At 52.4% G+C, this 17,500-nt stretch overlaps 4 protein-coding genes across 8 annotated transcripts in view; 3 read left to right on the top strand and 1 right to left on the bottom strand.

The window, feature by feature from the left end:
• LOC126581307 (neurofibromin) overlaps nucleotides 1-686 on the top strand; it is a 16,882-nt gene extending 16,196 nt beyond the window's left edge. For all 4 annotated transcript variants that reach the window (XM_050244872.1, XM_050244873.1, XM_050244871.1 and 1 more), the window contains one exon: nucleotides 1-686. This exon is cut by the window's left edge. The gene's annotated coding sequence lies outside the window, so the exon portion shown is untranslated.
• Nucleotides 687-1,083: 397 nt separating this feature from the next.
• LOC126581043 (carbohydrate sulfotransferase 11) lies at nucleotides 1,084-3,403 on the top strand. 2 transcript variants are annotated; one of them, XM_050244471.1, is made up of 4 exons: nucleotides 1,084-1,202; nucleotides 1,986-2,387; nucleotides 2,446-2,703; nucleotides 2,773-3,403. In XM_050244471.1, exons 2-4 carry the CDS (start codon nucleotides 2,091-2,093, stop codon nucleotides 3,208-3,210), a joined length of 993 nt encoding a protein of 330 aa, XP_050100428.1. In that variant the 5' UTR covers nucleotides 1,084-1,202; nucleotides 1,986-2,090; the 3' UTR covers nucleotides 3,211-3,403. The 2 variants fall into 2 exon arrangements, with proteins under 2 accessions (XP_050100428.1, XP_050100429.1); XM_050244472.1 differs by lacking the exon at nucleotides 1,084-1,202 and adding an exon at nucleotides 1,665-1,903.
• A 9-nt stretch (nucleotides 3,404-3,412) lies between these two features.
• On the bottom strand, nucleotides 3,413-4,200 carry LOC126581045 (uncharacterized). The gene is made up of 2 exons (XM_050244475.1): nucleotides 3,658-4,200; nucleotides 3,413-3,569 (listed from the first exon to the last, which is right to left on the bottom strand). Exons 1-2 carry the CDS (start codon nucleotides 4,076-4,078, stop codon nucleotides 3,505-3,507), a joined length of 486 nt encoding a protein of 161 aa, XP_050100432.1. The 5' UTR covers nucleotides 4,079-4,200; the 3' UTR covers nucleotides 3,413-3,504.
• Nucleotides 4,201-4,585: 385 nt separating this feature from the next.
• Nucleotides 4,586-17,500, top strand: part of LOC126571123 (elongation of very long chain fatty acids protein) — a 20,680-nt gene continuing 7,765 nt past the window's right edge. Inside the window, exons 1-5 of the mRNA XM_050229402.1 lie at nucleotides 4,586-4,948; nucleotides 16,142-16,248; nucleotides 17,008-17,198; nucleotides 17,281-17,361; nucleotides 17,486-17,500. The exon at nucleotides 17,486-17,500 is cut by the window's right edge and continues 148 nt beyond it. Of these exons, the coding sequence (XP_050085359.1) occupies nucleotides 16,188-16,248; nucleotides 17,008-17,198; nucleotides 17,281-17,361; nucleotides 17,486-17,500 (348 nt within the window). The 5' untranslated portion in view covers nucleotides 4,586-4,948; nucleotides 16,142-16,187. The remainder of the gene's footprint in view (nucleotides 4,949-16,141; nucleotides 16,249-17,007; nucleotides 17,199-17,280; nucleotides 17,362-17,485) is intronic.

Here is a 17,500-nt window from a genome sequence, read left to right as displayed (position 1 = left end):
GATCTGGTGGAGTGCAGGCGGCGGTCGGCTGTTGCCCTCGATCGGACCCTTCGCTCCCCTGGCCAGCAATCGGCGGCAGCAATCGATGGCCAGCAGCGAACGGCAGCAGCCACAGGCGACTGGCTCCACCCCGGTGCTCGGCACCGGCTCCGACGAAAACGGTTCCGGATAAACTCCTTCTCTTTCTCTCCCGTTCTCCTTCTCATAGTGGCATATTGGGTTTGAAATGGATTATCATATTCAACGGGCTTCTTAATGACTACATACTAAATACTTAGTATAACTACGGCTAGAGAGAGAAACATTATGTAAGAGAAGAATGTTTAACTAACTCATCACACCATTAGCCCATCAATGTTGATCCGTGTTTGATAAACTGTATCACTATATGAACATCTAAAGCACTATGATTCCACGCCAGTCGTGGATATAGTTAATACTCTGCAAACGATCTCTTAGGGATAGTGTCACCGATGGATAGTGGTATGACCAGGGTATAGGCCAGACACCTGTCGGGTGTGAATCGTCATTAGACAAAAGAACCCACAACGAATCACAGGACAGCGCACAGAATAGGATGGGGAGGAAATAATCATCTAAATCGAAATATTTTCGCTAGAAAGATTTAATACCGTTTAGAGCTATGTTTAGGGTGCGGCCACGTGAGCGTTACCGCATGTCGACGTGCGCATTGAATGTATATTTTATAAATGGAAATTCTATCAATAAATGTTTGAGCATCGTTGTTCGCAGTATAACCCCTATGGTAGCACGGTGCTTAAGTACACGCCACCCCGAATATGCATCGCTCAGCAGTTCTCCCAGGCCGGTGCGGTGATCGAAACGCATGCGTCATCACGTGGGCGACAGTTATCGGCGATCGCGAAGCAACACTTGCATCGGCAACAAGTGCAAGCGCACCATTTATTCGAAAGGAGTTAGCTGGTGAGGACAAAACTGTCGTATCAAAGATCTTGCTGGTTTGGGGCCGGTAATCCATCCGATTTTGTCCGGTGATCGGTATCGATTCAAATCGAACTCCAGCACTGACGACTGTCAGTTCACCTGTTCAGCTGTCAAACTCATCACAAAAAAAAAACGAAAACACGAAACCGCAGCGCATGTAAACAACAAAACGCGACCAAAAAAAACCAAGAAACACGCGACGACACGCGATTCCGCGCTAATTTTCCGGTTCTCAGGTGAGCTATACTTCTTCCGTCTTCCGGATCAGGCACCCTCGAGACGATTCTTGGCCCTCGGGATTAGTTGATTTCGCCGGAGCAGGTTTCCTTCCCCACACGCAATCGGCACCTACTTCGGTTTGGTTTAACGCTGGTCCTCGACTGGCGCGCTCGCGAGAACGATGCGAATTCCTGCAGAGCACGATAGAACACATCTTGTGCTTATGGATTTGGCAAAAACCTTTACGAATGGACTAGCAAGTGGCACGGATTTCTCCATCCGATTAGTAGGTCAACATGAAAGTGTGGAACCAGTACATGGCCAACATCCGGGTAGAGTACGTTCTAATTCGCATGAATTGTAATTTCCATGGACACTGCGTTTAATTGCAACTTGCATGGCCTCTAACTAGTCTTAGTCATTTTGAAACACATTCCCCGGGTCCCCGGGTCCCCGGGTCCTCGGGTTGTGATTCACCGTCGTGACTGAACGATTCCACCGAGGGACATGAGCATTATTTATAATTTTACGAAAGACCAAGGAGACTGTGTTTTACTCGTCTCCATGTAACCATCGATTGTAGTGAGGCAACTGAAAAGAAATAAGCATCGTAGGTTGTATCAACTGAATTCCGCCAAATTTACCCGCCAAGCCAATGCGCATGCGTTTAGCATGTACTGGTCGGTTACGGGATTCAATTGCGTACAACTTAAACGAGGTAGTAGTTCAACCAGCGCATTGTACCCACACTGAACCAGCGCTCAGTTCAAAGTGATAAGCCGCCTTTTTTCTCTTTTCAGCTCCCCAAAAGAACATGATTTGCTGGGTGCACATCGTAGGATAGAGGGGGCATCGATTTAAACTCCACCTTTTGGCTATGCTGGTGACTGGCGCAAAAGTACAAGATGTGGATCACGTGGAAAGCGTTCATGTACTTCACCTTGATATCATTGCTCGAAGCTGCCCTGGATTGGCCCGAACCGAATGATGAACTCACGCTCGCACTCAGCAGGGGCCATCTGCACCAGTACGAGCTTACGCAGGCGCACAATCTGTACCGACAGGATGTGCTCCAAAAATCGTGCATTTACAGCGTTGCCAAAGACGATATTGCCGAGCGGATAGAGCTGCTGAAGGAATTTTCCACCGGTCATCTGCTGATCGACCGTGATCACAAATTTCTCTACTGTTACGTACCAAAGGTAGGCAGAATTGTAACTAGGTTCGTACAAGTCATGATCTAACATACGGTCACCGTAGGTTGCCTGTACGAACTGGAAGCGCATGATGATGATTATGGTGAGCAAGTGGAATGGGACGGATCCGCTACAAATTCCAGCCGATTTGGCCCATTCAGCGGGCATGTTCGAAACGTTCCAATCCCTGAGCGACGAAGAGAAAGCTGTGGTGTTGACTGAGTACAATCGCTTCATTCTGGTTCGACACCCGCTGGAGCGGTTGCTTTCCGCCTTTCGAAACAAACTCGAGGGAAACTCCCGGAGCGCCAAATACTTTCAGGTACGTTCGGGTGTCACCATTAGGCATAAGGGGTATGCTTGAGTAACCTTCTGTTTCCTCGGTTTGCAGTCTCGCATAGGTCGGCAGATCATTAAATCGTTTCGGTTGCATGCGACGAACGAGTCGCTCGCCAACGCGAACGACGTTACGTTCTACGAGTTCATACAGTACCTACTGACGCCCGAGCTGAGCAAAAGCGGCAACATGTCATTCAACGAGCACTGGGAACCGATTTCCAACCTGTGCCACCCGTGCCTGGTGCATTACAACATTATCGGCAAGTACGAGACGCTGGCCGACGACTCGTCGCTGGCCCTGCATATGGCCGGCGCCGGCAGCCTAAGCTTTCCGCTGGTCTACAAGACCGCGAGCACCAGGGAACGGTTGAAGCAGTACTTTAACGACATTCCATTCGAAACGTTGAAACGTTTGTATTTGTTATACGAGAGCGATTTTAAAAATTTTGACTACGGGCTGGAGGAAATATTTGGCCTCGAGCTCGTCTAGGTTATAGGGAGGTTAGGGTAATGTTAGCAAAGTTACTTTCGCGGTTTAGCGAGCATTTAGCCTACCGGGACAGGGCGAGGGTTGTTGTTTTTTTTTTGCTTTTAATATCCGGTTTAATATCCCAACGAAACACGTCTAGCTAGCGGTACTTATGGCAGCAATGATACAGGGAAAGCAAGGCGGAATGGTTTAAGGGTTTATTTGACAATGATCATGTGATATTATACTGCTAATGTGGGGGCATTTGAATAAATGGTATTACTAATACTCTACAACAGGCTCTGCTACGATGTGTTAGTTTTCCGATTCCTTTTTCGATTGTTCGCCCTCTTCCTCGATTTCATTCATGGGCTCGTAAGCTGAGTCAGTAAAAAAATGAAAGAAAATATGGAAAACATGGTATTAAACACATTACATTGTCAGAAAACACCTGGAAATTACTCTTACCTGTACCCAGCTCTTGGGTACACAACTCTTCATTTGTGCCGCTCAGCGATCCATTATCTTCCGTGGTAGTGGCTTCCTTTTCAGCTTCTAGAGCGTCCATCTTGGCTCGTAACGAAACCAGGAAGGCTACTCTTTCCTTTAGAAATTCCATGTCCGGCACAGGAGAGTAATCTTCGGCATCAAAACTTTCGGCGTTTAGCGATCTAACAACTTCGTCCATAGCTTCTTGTTTTTCATCTTCTATTTCCTTGAGCTCTCTGTATGCCTCGAAAAGAAATTCGTCCATAGCTTCTTGTTTTTCATCTTCTATTTCCTTGAGCTCTCTGTATGCCTCGAAAAGAAATTCGTCCATAGCTTCTTGTTTTTCATCTTCTATTTCCTTGAGCTCTCTGTATGCTTCGAAAAGGTTGAACTTGGCCATGTTCTTGCTATCGGTTCTTTCACGATTTTCACAACGTAATGAGAAGTTCTTTTCAATTTTTCGATGGTTTCGATTCTGGATATCTCCTCTCGAGAAAATAAAAGAACTGCACTTGACGATACCTCGAAAGACAAACTAGAACCCAATTTTGCTGCGGATTGATTCCAATGTGTGCTCTGATGCCTTTGTGAACGAGTCCCCTTGGAAGTCGAAGTCTACTCAGTGTCCGATATGGTTAACGAAAAAAGTGAAATATACGATATGAGCCAATTTTTCAAATTACTCGCAGCATTCGCAGCAAAATGGAAGCATAAAAAATCATAGAAATCATAGAATTCATACGATGATTTTTTCGAACGGTGCTACGCGGGTAGTGCTATTTGGGGGGAATGCCTTTACAGGCCTCTCTATTCAAGAGCTCATTAGGCCGCTTGTGAAGGCTGGAATGCCAAGCGCTGCAACTCCCACCCCCGGAGTCGCCGCAAAAATTTCCTCCAGCACCGCAAGCAAAACTGTAAACAAAACCAAAACTGAAGTCGGACCGAGCGGTCGATCAACGGTGACCACGGCTTGCGCTCCTGAGCCCCCTTTTCCGGTGCTAATCTTCACAGATCGGATTTCGAATCTCCGCGTGTAACCGAGAACCAACAGCAGCAGCAGCAGCAGCAGCAGCAGCAGCCTGGTGCCGCTTGTTGGTGCCTCCGCTCCGCTTTACCCACCAGTGCCTTTTTTGTCCCAAACGCGGCGTGCGCGTGTGTTTGTGTGGTGTATGTGTGATCGGTGTGTGGTGTGAAACGGCCGTAGAAGGACGACCAACCGCCGGAGATAAGTTCCAGCAGCAGTAACACCCCCCAAAAACCGCCCGGAATAGTGAGTTCTCCAATTCATCATCATCATCATCATCCGTCCATTGCCATCAATGATCCTCCGTTCATATCCGTTACTCGCTGTCCTTCTATCTGTTTGGGTTCTGCTTGTTGATTGCTGCTCTGCTTTGTTCTACTTTGTCCACCCGGTTCCCGGTGCGGCCATCCGCGGGTGGGTGATCCGTTTGTCTGCCGTGTGATCCGCCGCCTACTTGTTCTCTTCAGTTCAGCCCTGGCTCCGCTATACCGAAGGATTTGCCATCATCGCCGTAAGCGCCGCCGTCTGTGTGTTTGACAATTCGCTGAACGCTCGGTCGTCCGGAGTAACCGCGGATATCCAAGTAACCCCCTCGGCAAGAGTGCGCGCGCGCGCCTGGCCGCCCGCCTGTCTCCGGCCGGCTGTAAGTGTGTTGTTCGCTCCCGTTTGTGTGTTGCGCGTGTGTTTATGCTCCGTGCCGAGTTGCATTTTCTGGCCCTCGAAAAGGGGAAAGACAGTGGCGCCGGCAGCGACGCCCTGCTGGATGTTTATGTGGTCCGGCCTGCACCGCCCTGTTTGCGCGCCCTGTTGGCCTTTCCCTTTGCCGACGGTTGTTTGCTTGTTGTCTCTTGCTCCGCTTTGCCACACGTAAGCTAATTTTAGCCAGTTGAGGGTCTTCTGGCCGCCCCCCAAAACGGAGCGAGAAGGAAAAGAAGGTTTCCCAGAGGGTCGGTTTATAGCCACGAGTTGCCTTCTCCGGATGGTTTGCCTCTGTGCCCTGTGTTGTTTGAACAGGATTTTCTGGTTTCGGATAACAGCTTTCTAATGTACACGACGCAACCATTACGAAGCCGCCGCTGCCGCCGCTGATGATGATCTCTGCGAAGCGTGACCATGAAGAGTTACTCCGGTGGATGGTACAGAAGCACCTGCCGGTCCGACCCGGCCCGCGGGATCTGTCAGAAATATGCCATTTATCCGGATGACGAAACCGGGAGCGCGCGCCCCCCCCCCCCCCCCCCCCCCTCGCGCACCATTTAAGAACGGGCCATCTCCTTGTTCGCATCGTTCGCAAGAGAGAACCAATAGATAGCGAGAGCGCCACGAGAGCACGTGTTCTTGCGTGATGACGGGCGCCGCGTCCGTCGGCAAGTCTGTATGCGTGGCACATGCACGCAACTCTTCTCCTCGGCCGGACCGAATGCGGCCGCCGCCGCCCCAAACATACAAAAATCCTCCTTTGGGAGGCAGGCGACCTGTGTCTCGATGATCGGCATGTTGCTGCACTTGGCACTGCATACCAACCGCCTCCTCTGATCAGCTGGCCCGGACAACGGGTGTGTTCGCGGTCTTAGAACGGAAACAATACAAAGACGGCCTAGTCTAGTCGCCTAGTCGCGGTAAGCCGTACAAACGGGGAATCGAACAAACAGCAGTCAAAAGACGTTTTCGGTGTCGTTTCCGTGTGTTTTTCGGGGTCATTTCTATCGACCGCGGTGCCTCCGTCACCGCGGCACTGCTGGTGTGTAAATTGTTGTGCCTGTGTCCCCGTGTGTCGTGTGTCCGCTGTGTTTCAGCTGATCTCTCTCCGTCCCTTCGTAGAGTACCCCGTTTTTTTTTGGTTTTGGATTGTTGGTGCATCCATCGTGAGTGTAATTATTCGGCCTACTACAATGTGTGGTGTTTTGTACAGTCCGGCAGGTTACGCACCGTCATCATCGTCCGATTACACGGGGCACCACCAACGACGATCGACTATCTTTTTCGATCCTTTATTGCACCCGCAATTGCCCGCAAAAGCCTGCTCTACAATCGTCGTCGGTCGTCATCGTCATGATAGGGGTCGGCCTTCGGATCAGCTGAAAGTAGTATCTCCGTCTCTCGCTCTCTGTCTCTCCCCAGAGTGGGCCAACCAAGGGGTAGCCTAAAATGGAACGAAATGTTTATTGTCGTCACTGGGCCAACGTGGGGCCGCAGGGGGCTGGTGGTGCTCGATAGTGTGCAGCGGTTGGCCTGGCTTTTGCCTGGCGTGCATCGATTAACAACAGCGCTGCTGGCGTTGGTGTTGACGTTCGGTGACAAATGCTGTCAAGTGCGAGAGCTGCTACTGGACTCTCGTGCTAGCGCTCAGCGGGTCACGGGGCCAAAGGAAGTTGTTTATTTGTGAATCTGCTAATGTCGGGACCGTTGGGGGGCTCTGGGTTTGGGGTATTGATTTTCGCTTTATCAAGCGAGAAAGGGGAAAGAGAAGAGAGGACGTGAAAGTGAGTAATCAAGTTCGTTCCGCGATTGTCTACATATCGCTCGCTCGCGCACACCCCATCAATTGCACTTCTCCACAGTGGAGCAGCTAGTTACGCCCCGACTGATAAGGCCGTGGCGGTCCGGAATGCGAATAAACGAATGTGGCGCCCCGTAATCGCCATGAGTCACCGACCAATGCTGCTTGACACGAGGTACCGTGCGATGGTCACTTTGATAAGCGCAACGAGCTACGAGCGTACGTCGCCGCCGCGCCTACTACGCTCGGTCGAGCAAAACCGTCGAGCCCCTCTCTCGCTCTCGACGCGAGATGCAGACGTGCGGCTGCACTCGGCTCCTCGGTGCATCTGAAACTTGTTGCACAATCCGCGCCTCGCGTCGCGTGATAAGGAGCCCAGGAGCACTTTGCGCCAGGAAGTACGCAACACAGATGGCCATCATTCGTCAAGGAGCCAGCCTGACTGGTGCTTACCTTTCTCAGCACTCCGGATGCACGCACGCACGCACGCCATGTACGAGAGGTGAGCCAGGTGCCAAATGTGGCGGTGGTGGTTCGGACATGGACTTTGAACCTGTCTCCATCGTACGAAACACGACGGGTTACTCGCACGCGCATCGCATTATCGCGCGTGCATCCCGGATTTGACTCATCGGTGGCCTGCGGAGCACGCGGAACTCGCTGCCAGCCAGACAACCAGAGTGATCCGTTTTAATCCGGGGGCTTATGCAGTTCACACGATATCGAGTGATAGTGCGAACTCGCAGTCAATTTCCGATAACGCTCGCGATCGAAGCGATAACATGCGGGCAGCAGCAGCAACCCCTCCGGATACTATCTGCCATTGGCCGGAAGCACCTCGAATCCGTTTTTTCAAAATTAACTTCCATTGACCATCGCGTGACCTCGCCGGTTCACGAGAGAAAACCCTCGGCGGAGGGCCAACTCGGAGGATACCCACCCGGGGGTGGAGAGTGGTTGAATTAAGAATGACGCTGGCCCCGCCATTATCTACTGATCTTCGATCGCTATCCTCATCAGGCCCTAGACCACCGGCAGTAATCGAAATCGAATCGATCGCGCGTCGATGGCGATGATCGCGTTGATGATGATGATGTGGATGGCCCCGATAAGAAGGTTAAACATTTTGGTGGAAGATTCACTTGGCGCGTTATTGCGTCTCAAACGGTTCAACGGTGGCTTCGAGGCACTCAGAAGCAAGATCCGATCGGGGCGTGCGCTGTGCGATCTGCAGTGATCTGCATCGAGCGATAAATGGCGGCTACAAAAAGGGGTGGAGAACAGAAGGGGTAGTGTGTAAACCACCGCTCTACTCCACTACCACTACTACTCGCGTCGCCGCGCGTCGCACACACCTTTGGAGTGGACTTGAGACGAACATTCGAGAAAGTCCGTGTGTGCGATTGCGAGAAGAAGGAAATGTCGAACCGACCACGAACCGCCGGGCCCCCGCCGTGCGTGAGCGCGCGCGAACCTCTCGTATGATCCACGATGACGTCACATCGGGTGACGTTGTCATCAGCGTGCGATCGTCACCAAACGGCTGGTGCTTTCCACTCGTCGCTTCTACGCTTTCAGCTGATTGTCAACAAAATGAAGGAGAATGTAGGACGCGAACACGGCAACACGTGGCTGCGAATGGTGCGATAGGCACAGACACTTCGAAAAGCAGGAAGTGATGGGGCCTAAGAACGTCCCTGTTACGGTCGCTGGTGGGTAACAGAAGACCGAACCGAATTGCGGGGCGCTACGCGTACCATGCGGCTCGTATGGAACGCACCTCAATTAAGAAGCTTGCTGGTGTGCGTACGTGCCCGTACGCTTGGTCTGGTGGCGATTGGAAAATTTCGGCGGGGGGAAACCCCAAAAATCAACCATCAATGGTGGCACAGAAAGCGGTCAGAACCACCATCCTAGCGACCAGCCCTGCGTGTGTATTGGTAACGGGGAAATCAAGTTTCAATGTGCCCTTTATATGTTCCATTGGAAAAACCCTGCTGTGGTATGCCACGATCAGAGTAAGCGGAGGCTTTCCACACTCACCACACATATACAACCGAAAAGTCAATCGTATCATCGCCCCAGGTCAGGCCAGGAAGGTCGCGGTGGAGCTTTGTTATGTTTGCGATCTGCTGACGCCTGCAGCTTCATGGCAAAGCACCACCAACAGCAGTGGCCGCATGAATTTTCCAGTCCAGCACCACACCCAGTGCCTGCTTGAAGGGGTTCCGAACCGTGGCCCAGAAGCAAGTGCTTTCGCTGCGATGCAATTAACAATTCATTCACGAAGCCAGCCAGATACCGGGGTGACCCCCCATAAGCTGCAGCGGTCGATCATCGTCGACACCGCGTCAACCCTTTTTCATCGAAGCTCGCGCCCCGCGACGAAGTGCAGCACCAGCTGCATGCATGATCCGGCGTGCGGTAAGCTAACGATTGTAACGGATAATGGTTTGTTCGGTGTTCCGTGGGTTGAACTCGATGTCACCGCAGGCTGGAGGAGCGAAATTGTCGTTTAGTGTGCGATTATCGGTAAACATGGTCCACTTTGTCGTCGATCGACGGAATTTCGATCCTGCTTTCGATCACCGCTGAGACTCTGCTGTCTGTCGATGAATAATGCAATCAACTTCGTCGTTCGCACCGGGGGTATTCCAGTGATATAGAGTTAAATAAACATCCTTTTCGTGTTTGGGGGTGATGCGTCATTGCGGCTGGCGATGATGCGATCGGTCTACAAAGAGCACTGGATGGGATTACGATGGGGGGCATCCCAAAGTGTGTTCATCAATCAAATGGACAATTGGGAGCCATTGTGATGCGGTAGAGAGTTGCAGAAGGTTTCCCTCTTTATGGGACGTGACGTCAAAGTTGTTGGAACTTTTATTTAGGTGAGATTCTCTTACGTACTTTAACTTGAAGAAACGGAAAACACGAAGCTGAAACTATATGGGATCTATACAGAGAAGAGTTAGGTGGTGAGTCTGATCATCGGAATTGGTAGACGACATTCCAAACTGATGAGTCTTATTAATGGTGAAAGACCGAGGTTAAGATGGAGCAACGGTATCGCCATTAATTCCATATTAGCTGAACCTCTCCCTTTGGAGAGTTCGTGCAGAAGACGAACACCGTGCTGCGGTTGTAGGACCTGATAAGTAAGTCAGTTGGGAGGGTAACATCTACCAGAATAGAGGCAAGTCTACCATTAGCGTCCCATTGATCGCATTGAACACATTTCGCGATCGAAAACTCGATCCATCGTCCACGTTCATTCAAAGCGACAACAGAATTCTGCTCGCACACGATATCAAGATCGATTAGCAGCAATCCGGTGCTATCGGAGACTGAGTTAGCTTTCACATTGAATATTGATGAGAATTCCCGCCGCCAGCACCACCACCACCATCCTTTCGCGGTCCATCGCATTATTCTATCCGGTCTCTCGGACCGATTAGACCGAACTGCCACCAATCCAGTCCAGCATGCTGCTGCTTCAGCATCATCTGCGAGCGCGCAAACTTGAGACTTGCGAGATGGAATGGGCGGAAGAACTTGTTTTCGGATTCCATTTTTCGTGTGTTTCTCGCGCTGGAATCTTCCCATCTTCCCACCCGACCAGATCCTGTTTTTCTCTTCTGGCAAAAAAGGGCTCGAGCGTCCAATAAAACGAACGAGCTGGTGGCAGCCAACCAGGGGGACAACGACCCACTCCACTCCGGATCTGTGCTGTGCGTGCACGTGTTCTTCGCCGTGAGGAGGATCGAGATCGATTATATAATGTCGCGCGGGAAGAGAAGTGGCCACCTTCGGGCATTCGACTTTGAATTCGAATTTGTTCTCGAAAGCTCCTCGCAACACAGAGGTGTGCGCCCCGGTGTGGTTAACCGGCAGATTCGCACAGTCGCATAATCATGCCAACGTTACTTCTCGCATTGTACCGTGTCCAGAAGGGCACCCGGGTGGTGGTGGTGGTGGACGGCGGGCGATCATAAGTGATAATCAAACACCCCGGCCCGGGTGCACACATTGCCTGGACGGACCTCACATCTTGCCATCACCTTCACACGAGTTGCATTAGAAGCCGTTCCGTTCCCTCTGCTCCTTCTTTTGTGCCACTTGTTTGCCATTCTGCCTGCAAAGTGCCACGTGTGCGTGCATCCGTCTCGCCAGAGGCCAAAGGGCAACAGCTCTCAGTCTCAGCCAAGGCTCAAGGGTCGCTCCGTCTAATGCGTCGCCATCATGCGAGAGGAGCTCACCAGGCGTGTTTTGTTAGGTTTTTTCGCGACCTTTTATTACACACATCCACGCACTCATTAGCATCATCACTCCGATCGATGAGATCGATCGAACATCAAATAAAAACCTTTTGCGCTCCATTTGCGAATCGAATGAAGTGGCGGCCAAGGAGGCAATCGTGCGAATAAATGAATGAATGAAGAGAGAGATGTCCTTGTCGGAGAGACGGCCACCACCAGCGGTTTTGTTTAGCTGCGTCAAATAAATCGCGATCGAGCGATTCTGTCTGTAGCCTCATCGCGATCACGATGAATCGTTCGCGCGCTGGGCTGCAAAACGTTCGCCAAATGGGTATTTCCTGTTGCTCGTGCGCGATCACGGTGACTCGCGGTCGCGTGAGAAGATCGCATCCGATAAACGCCTAACATAGGGCCATACACATGTGTGATCCGTTTGATAAAACGGTTTGGTGCCCACCGGTGATTACACCACCAACGTAACGTGGCTTCGGTTGGCCGGCAGAACCATCGAGAACGACGATCGGTAATTGGTCAGACCTGCCCATGGACACAGGGACACACGCCGCGGCGGTTGCGGCGGTACTAATTGCATCTGCAACCACCTCGTTGCAGACCTCGGTCACCAGCAGCAGCAGCAGAGACTGCACGAGCGAGCAATTACTTGCTGGTCGTGCCACCGTCGACCCCGGCAGTCGCAGGCAGAGAAGGACTGCCGCGCGCTGATCTTGTGAAACGTAAGCGTGCGCGCTCGCGCTCGCAGATTTCGGTAAGACGCGCGAGGCAACGGTCTCGATTGTTCTTTGTTGTTTTATTTTTTGCACAATACTCCGTCTCTCGTCTGTGGCACTGCTGCGGGAGGAGGTGGTTGGAATGTGAAGCTTACAAGCTGTGTTTACAATTGTGTATCGCAGCAGCAGCAACAGCAGCAATCGTGCTGTGGCGTGCTCCAAATGTGCCTCTCTCAGTAGCAGCAGCAACAGCCTTGGCTTACTGTTTGGTAGTTCCTGAACCATCATCATCATCATCATCATCGATCACGAGGATAGCAGCGGCGCGCGCGGCCTCTTTAAAGTTTGGCAATCGATATGCGCTCGCTTCATCGAATCGAACACAGCACAGCCGGCTTGGATGGTGCTACATAAAACATAAAAATCATTAAATGATGGCCGATTAATGGGTTTGCCGGTGGCGGATTGCCATTTTGCGATTAACCTTTCACCCATCCCGTCCATCCAGCGTCCGTCCGTCCGTCCGGCTGTCAGTCGTCGTTTTTTACGTCGACGTCGGCGCGTTTTCACTTTCGCTGCGGGAACCGAGTGACGAAAGACTTGAACGCGCGACCATGAAACGAGCGTAGGCTAAGTGGTGCTACCGGAAAGGCCCAGAAGCCGAGCGCGGCGTGCGCGCGCGCGCGCCCAGCGAAAGGCTACCACTCGATGGCGATATGGCGTCCGTCTCCATCACTCATACACAATGCCATGGTTCGATTCTTGATCGCAGTCGGCGTCGACGCAGCACCAGCGCAAACTGCGTTTTTTTTGCGTCTTTCGGTGAAAGGGCCTTGGGTTGCTCACTTACCACCGAGCCAGCCAGCCAGCCAGCCAGCGGCTAGTGAACCGATGAATTGGAAACTGCACAACCGTCCGTCCGTCCGTCCGTCCGTTTAACCTTCGGGACCGGATCCGCCACCGGGGGATTTGGGGACAAAACGATATCGCGCCGTGAATGATGCCGTGGGTGTGTTTCGCTCGCGCCAGAGCGCTCGCACAAATCATAACGACACATTGTCAACGGATGTCCTTCTGACTTGACTCGATGTGTGTTTATGGTGCAATCCGGATGCGAACCGGAACACCTCGGGTGTGTTCACGCGTGATGATGATGATGATGGACCTTCAAGCGGAACGCGATCGCCACTTCCGGGGGCAAAACACTCGGACCCGTATCGACGTAGGTCATCCGAGAAATCGGCCACCACCACGGACTTCTCGTGCAGCGTGCTAACCCGTTTTGGGCTGGCCGAATTCAATTCAACACACACGAAAACGAAAACGCAAATCTGTCTGTGTCTGTGACTGTGACGATCGACGATGGCGGCAGCAACCACACGGCAGCAGACTGACAACGTGTCCCCGTGTCCCCGTGTCCGATTTTGTGAGCATTCGGCGATGATGATGGTGGTGGCGATGATGACATAACGATTGGTATGCGGCGGTATGGTGCCAGCAACAGCAGCAGCAGCAGCAGCAGATCATAAGCATGGTCCAGCTTTTGAAGCCAAGACCGGCTCAGGTTTGCGCGCACACACTCTCAGCCTCTTTGGGTGGACACTGGCATGAATCTTGTTCCATCACTGCTGCTGGTGGTGGTGCTGGAATTGGTGCTCCATCGATTTCGAATTCATCGACGACAACGACGACCGCGACGTGCCAATTGGGACTCGGAAAGAAAGTGAAAGAAAAACACTTGCCCCAACCCAGCCCGGGGCACCGGGTCTGCTTGCTGCATCGCATTGGTGCGTTACACCGTTCAAGTTTACCGTTTTCGGAGTAGCAACCAGTACCACCGCCCCTCCACCGCCCGCTGCCCCGCGGTTTGGTACGCACCATTTGCACCAGTCGCTTGCTCATTACACAGCGAGGTTGCTTGTTCCATTATCCAGTTTCGGGGGGGCATCACAGGGTGAGCATCACACCGGGGCTTTCACTCCTTATCGTCGCGCTACCCGTGGCTTCGCGGACGAGCGCGACCTCTAGACGCGAGCGCCTTCCGACTTCGAGCGCGTTGCCACAGCGACGACATCGAGAAGCATCTCGAAGCAAATGTGCAATGCACGAGCAACAGAGCAGCGAGCAGCAGCGCGCACATGAGTGGAGTGTACGCCGCACACACAACGTGTTTCGCCAGCGCACAGCAGCAAGCGCACTCTCTGATCTTCGAGGCGTTTCGCAGAGGCCAAGCCCAGTTGGCCCCCGATACGAGTGCATAAATGCGCAGCCTCCTTCTCTGTGGCCTGATCTGCACGCCGTCGTTGCACCATCATTGATCACCCACAGACCACACCGCGTTGCCTCGCAGCCTACTTGACTGTCAGGTTATAAGTGGCACACCAACCAACCAACCAACCAACCAGCAAGCCAGCAAGCCAGCAAGCCGAAAAGGGTACAGCTGGCAGAATGTAGCCCCGTTGTATCTGCGAAAGGGACAAAACCGGGATAAATGCGCTCCGTGTGTGCGTCTGTGAGCGAGTTGTCTTCAAGGTTACACACTCACCCTGCTACATCATTATCATCATCATCATCATCGTCGTCGTCGTGGTCATCAACGGAGCTCGTCCATTCCACATTCCACTCGTGGCGCGCTTGGTGGCGAAAGTGAAATTCCCATCGGTCTCGCCGAGAACAGCCTCCCCCCCAACCCTTTTCCTGTCGTGGTCCCGAAGTGAACGGAGAGAGAAACGTCGTCGTCGTTGTCGTCGTCGTTGCCGGTCGCTGTTTACCGGTTGGAGTTCGGCCATCGCGTCCGCGTTACATAATTACAACAACAGCGACGAGTGTTGCAGCAAGGCACCTCCTCCTGCATGCCCTTTCTCCGGTCCAGCGCAGTGCGCAGAGTTGGGGTAGGTATGGATGGTATATGGTTGGTCAGACCAACCAGCCAGCCAACCGAACAACTGAATTCAGGAGGAACTGCAGGAGAAGGGAGCACCAGGTGGACGGATTGCGATAGCTGTAGGCTATCTGCAGCGGTTTGTGTGTCTGTGTGTTAGCATCCTTTTCATAATATGCTCGATCATGCACCCACCGCTCCTGATGGCCATGGATCGGGCAGGAGGAATCGGTCGGCGACACGACAACTGTCGGCGACTCATCATCAGATGCGCAACCCTTGTCTAACCCTGCCCAACCCATCCTCCGGTGGTGGTGGTGGTGGTGGTGCGGCCACTAGACAGGGCACACGATCGCGACTCACACAACCACGCCACAGCTCGATGGCGATTGATTTAGTCATTCCGAATGGTGATGCGGCGTGTGACCCACAAAAACGGTCGCCTGGCCTACTGGGACCTAGGAAAGGGAAAATGATCCCCAACGGAGAGTCGAGCGAACGAGAGAGAGAGCAACACTGCGTTGATCATTGACGATCGACCACCACCACCGATCTCGTCTCGCAATGTAAATTATCCCTTCCCCTTTGGGGGGACCCTTTTTTTTCTTCTCTCGTTCATTGGAAGTTTTTCCATTTCGCGAGCCCGTGCGAACGCGCGCTTTCCGTTTTCCATCGGCATTCGTCTTCGTCCACCTCCACCACTCGACCACCCCCTTGCGTGCGGTGCGCGCTCTCTGCAGCAGTGCCCACCTGTGTCTCACTGTCTGTCGGACGCGATCTTGGCCTTATTTTCACTTTCAAGCTGCTCCGTGGTGCTCCGGGGTCCACCGTTCGTTGCATCATCATCATCATCATCACCATCGCTTTTTGCGGCTTACTTCCTCCTTATCGGGGCCAACTCACACAACGGCACGGCACGGCACGCATAACGCAGTAGCGATCGATCTTTAGCGGCGGCGTTAGGGAAACGCTCCAATTCGGGGGCAATCTGTAAAGATCGTTAAATGTGTTAAACGTGTGTCTCTTTGTCTTGTTACTAATCTCCAGTGCCATTTGTCTTCCGTGTTACAGAACCACACCGAGCCCCACACCGCGTAACCTCCTTTACGCTCACAAGATGGCACAGATCCTGACAAACATGCACGACTGGTATAGGGACCTGATGGACAACCAGAGTGGTAAGTACGACCGAGGAGTGGGGAGCCGTCGACCGAAATGGCGGAGTTGAATGGCCCTCCTTGCGGAAGGTTCAATAGCGCTGCACCACGAGCCTCCACGAGAAGCAGAAGGTCAACCGGGAAGTGATTAGTAAAATCCAGGCCACAACCTCCCGGGCTCGAGGAATCGTAAGCAAATTGCTACAAATGCGGTCGACCAGCAGCAGCTGAGGTGCTGCTACTGCGGCTGACCCAATGGACGTGTGTGCCGGGTGTGCGGTGTGTCAATTGGTTGGTCATCGAATCAATTACCAGTCGGTCACATTCCGACGATACAAGCGCGCACACATAGACGCAGCACGCCGTGTGCTGGCCGGGTGTTTTGTGCGTGATTATGCATTCCATTCGGTGGTGCACAACAACCAACCAACCAACCAACCTGTTGGAATCGTGGAGTGACCGGGATCAGCTTGGCCAAAGCGGCGTTTCACTTTACGATATCTGGTGGCGTTGTTGTCACTGCCGCCGATGCCTTTTGTCGATCGCAACGGCACCGACAACACAACGACAATGATATAGGGGGTGGTGATATGTGGTGTGTGCCGCATAATTACCGCGCGGGGCCCCCTTTTTTTTTTGGGTCGCCGGCCTTTTTGGGGGCGCCCCTCACAGGTGGAGATTGTGTCAATCCATAATGAGGTCGTGATTTACGCGTTCACTCACTCTCCTTTTCGCATCTGACTTTGTCTTTTCTCTTTCCTTTTTTCGCTCTCCTTTTAGATCCTCGGGTCGCCGGTTGGCCGATGATGTCCTCGCCCTTTCCCACTCTAGGCCTTTGCATATTCTATGCGTACTTTAGCAAATCGCTAGCACCAAAGCTGATGGAGAAGCGAAAACCGATGGACCTGCGGAACACGCTAGTCGTCTACAATCTCTTCCAGACCATCTTCAGCACCTGGATATTCTATGAGGTAAGTGATCGTTGTTTGGTGGTCCCCGGTTTGGTGGTCCTTCAACGAGAGGTCATCACATTTTGGCTCGCTCTCGTTTCAGTATCTGCAAAGTGGATGGGGAGGACAGTACAGCTTCCGTTGCCAGCCGGTGGACTACTCGGACAGCCCACTTGCGCTACGGGTAAGTCATCATTGATGCTCAGTGATTGCAAGCCAGCACCTCTGGAGCTCCTCTGGAGCACCTCTATTTCGTGATTTTTCATTTTGCTTCTCCTTGTTTTTTTTTTGTTTTGTTTTACTGACAGATGGCACGGACCTGC

The sequence above is a fragment of the Anopheles aquasalis genome, chromosome 2 (genome assembly GCF_943734665.1).
Source record: "Anopheles aquasalis chromosome 2, idAnoAquaMG_Q_19, whole genome shotgun sequence".
Taxonomy (NCBI): Eukaryota; Metazoa; Arthropoda; class Insecta; order Diptera; family Culicidae; genus Anopheles; species Anopheles aquasalis.
The sequence above is the reverse complement of the archived record's forward strand: the minus strand, read 5'-3'. Positions and strand labels throughout refer to the sequence as shown.

What these genes read in the sequence shown, in the direction of transcription:
- LOC126581043 (XM_050244471.1), top strand. Translation starts at nt 2,091, where the DNA reads ATGTGGATCACGTGGAAAGCGTTCATGTACTTCACCTTGATATCATTG. An exon ending in TCTACTGTTACGTACCAAAG is followed by an intron (nt 2,388 to 2,445) that starts GTAGGCAGAATT and finishes CGGTCACCGTAG; the next exon opens with GTTGCCTGTACGAACTGGAA. An exon ending in GGAGCGCCAAATACTTTCAG is followed by an intron (nt 2,704 to 2,772) that starts GTACGTTCGGGT and finishes CTCGGTTTGCAG; the next exon opens with TCTCGCATAGGTCGGCAGAT.
- LOC126581045 (XM_050244475.1), bottom strand. Translation starts at nt 4,078, where the DNA reads ATGGCCAAGTTCAACCTTTTCGAAGCATACAGAGAGCTCAAGGAAATA. An exon ending in TACCCAAGAGCTGGGTACAG is followed by an intron (nt 3,570 to 3,657) that starts GTAAGAGTAATT and finishes TTACTGACTCAG; the next exon opens with CTTACGAGCCCATGAATGAA.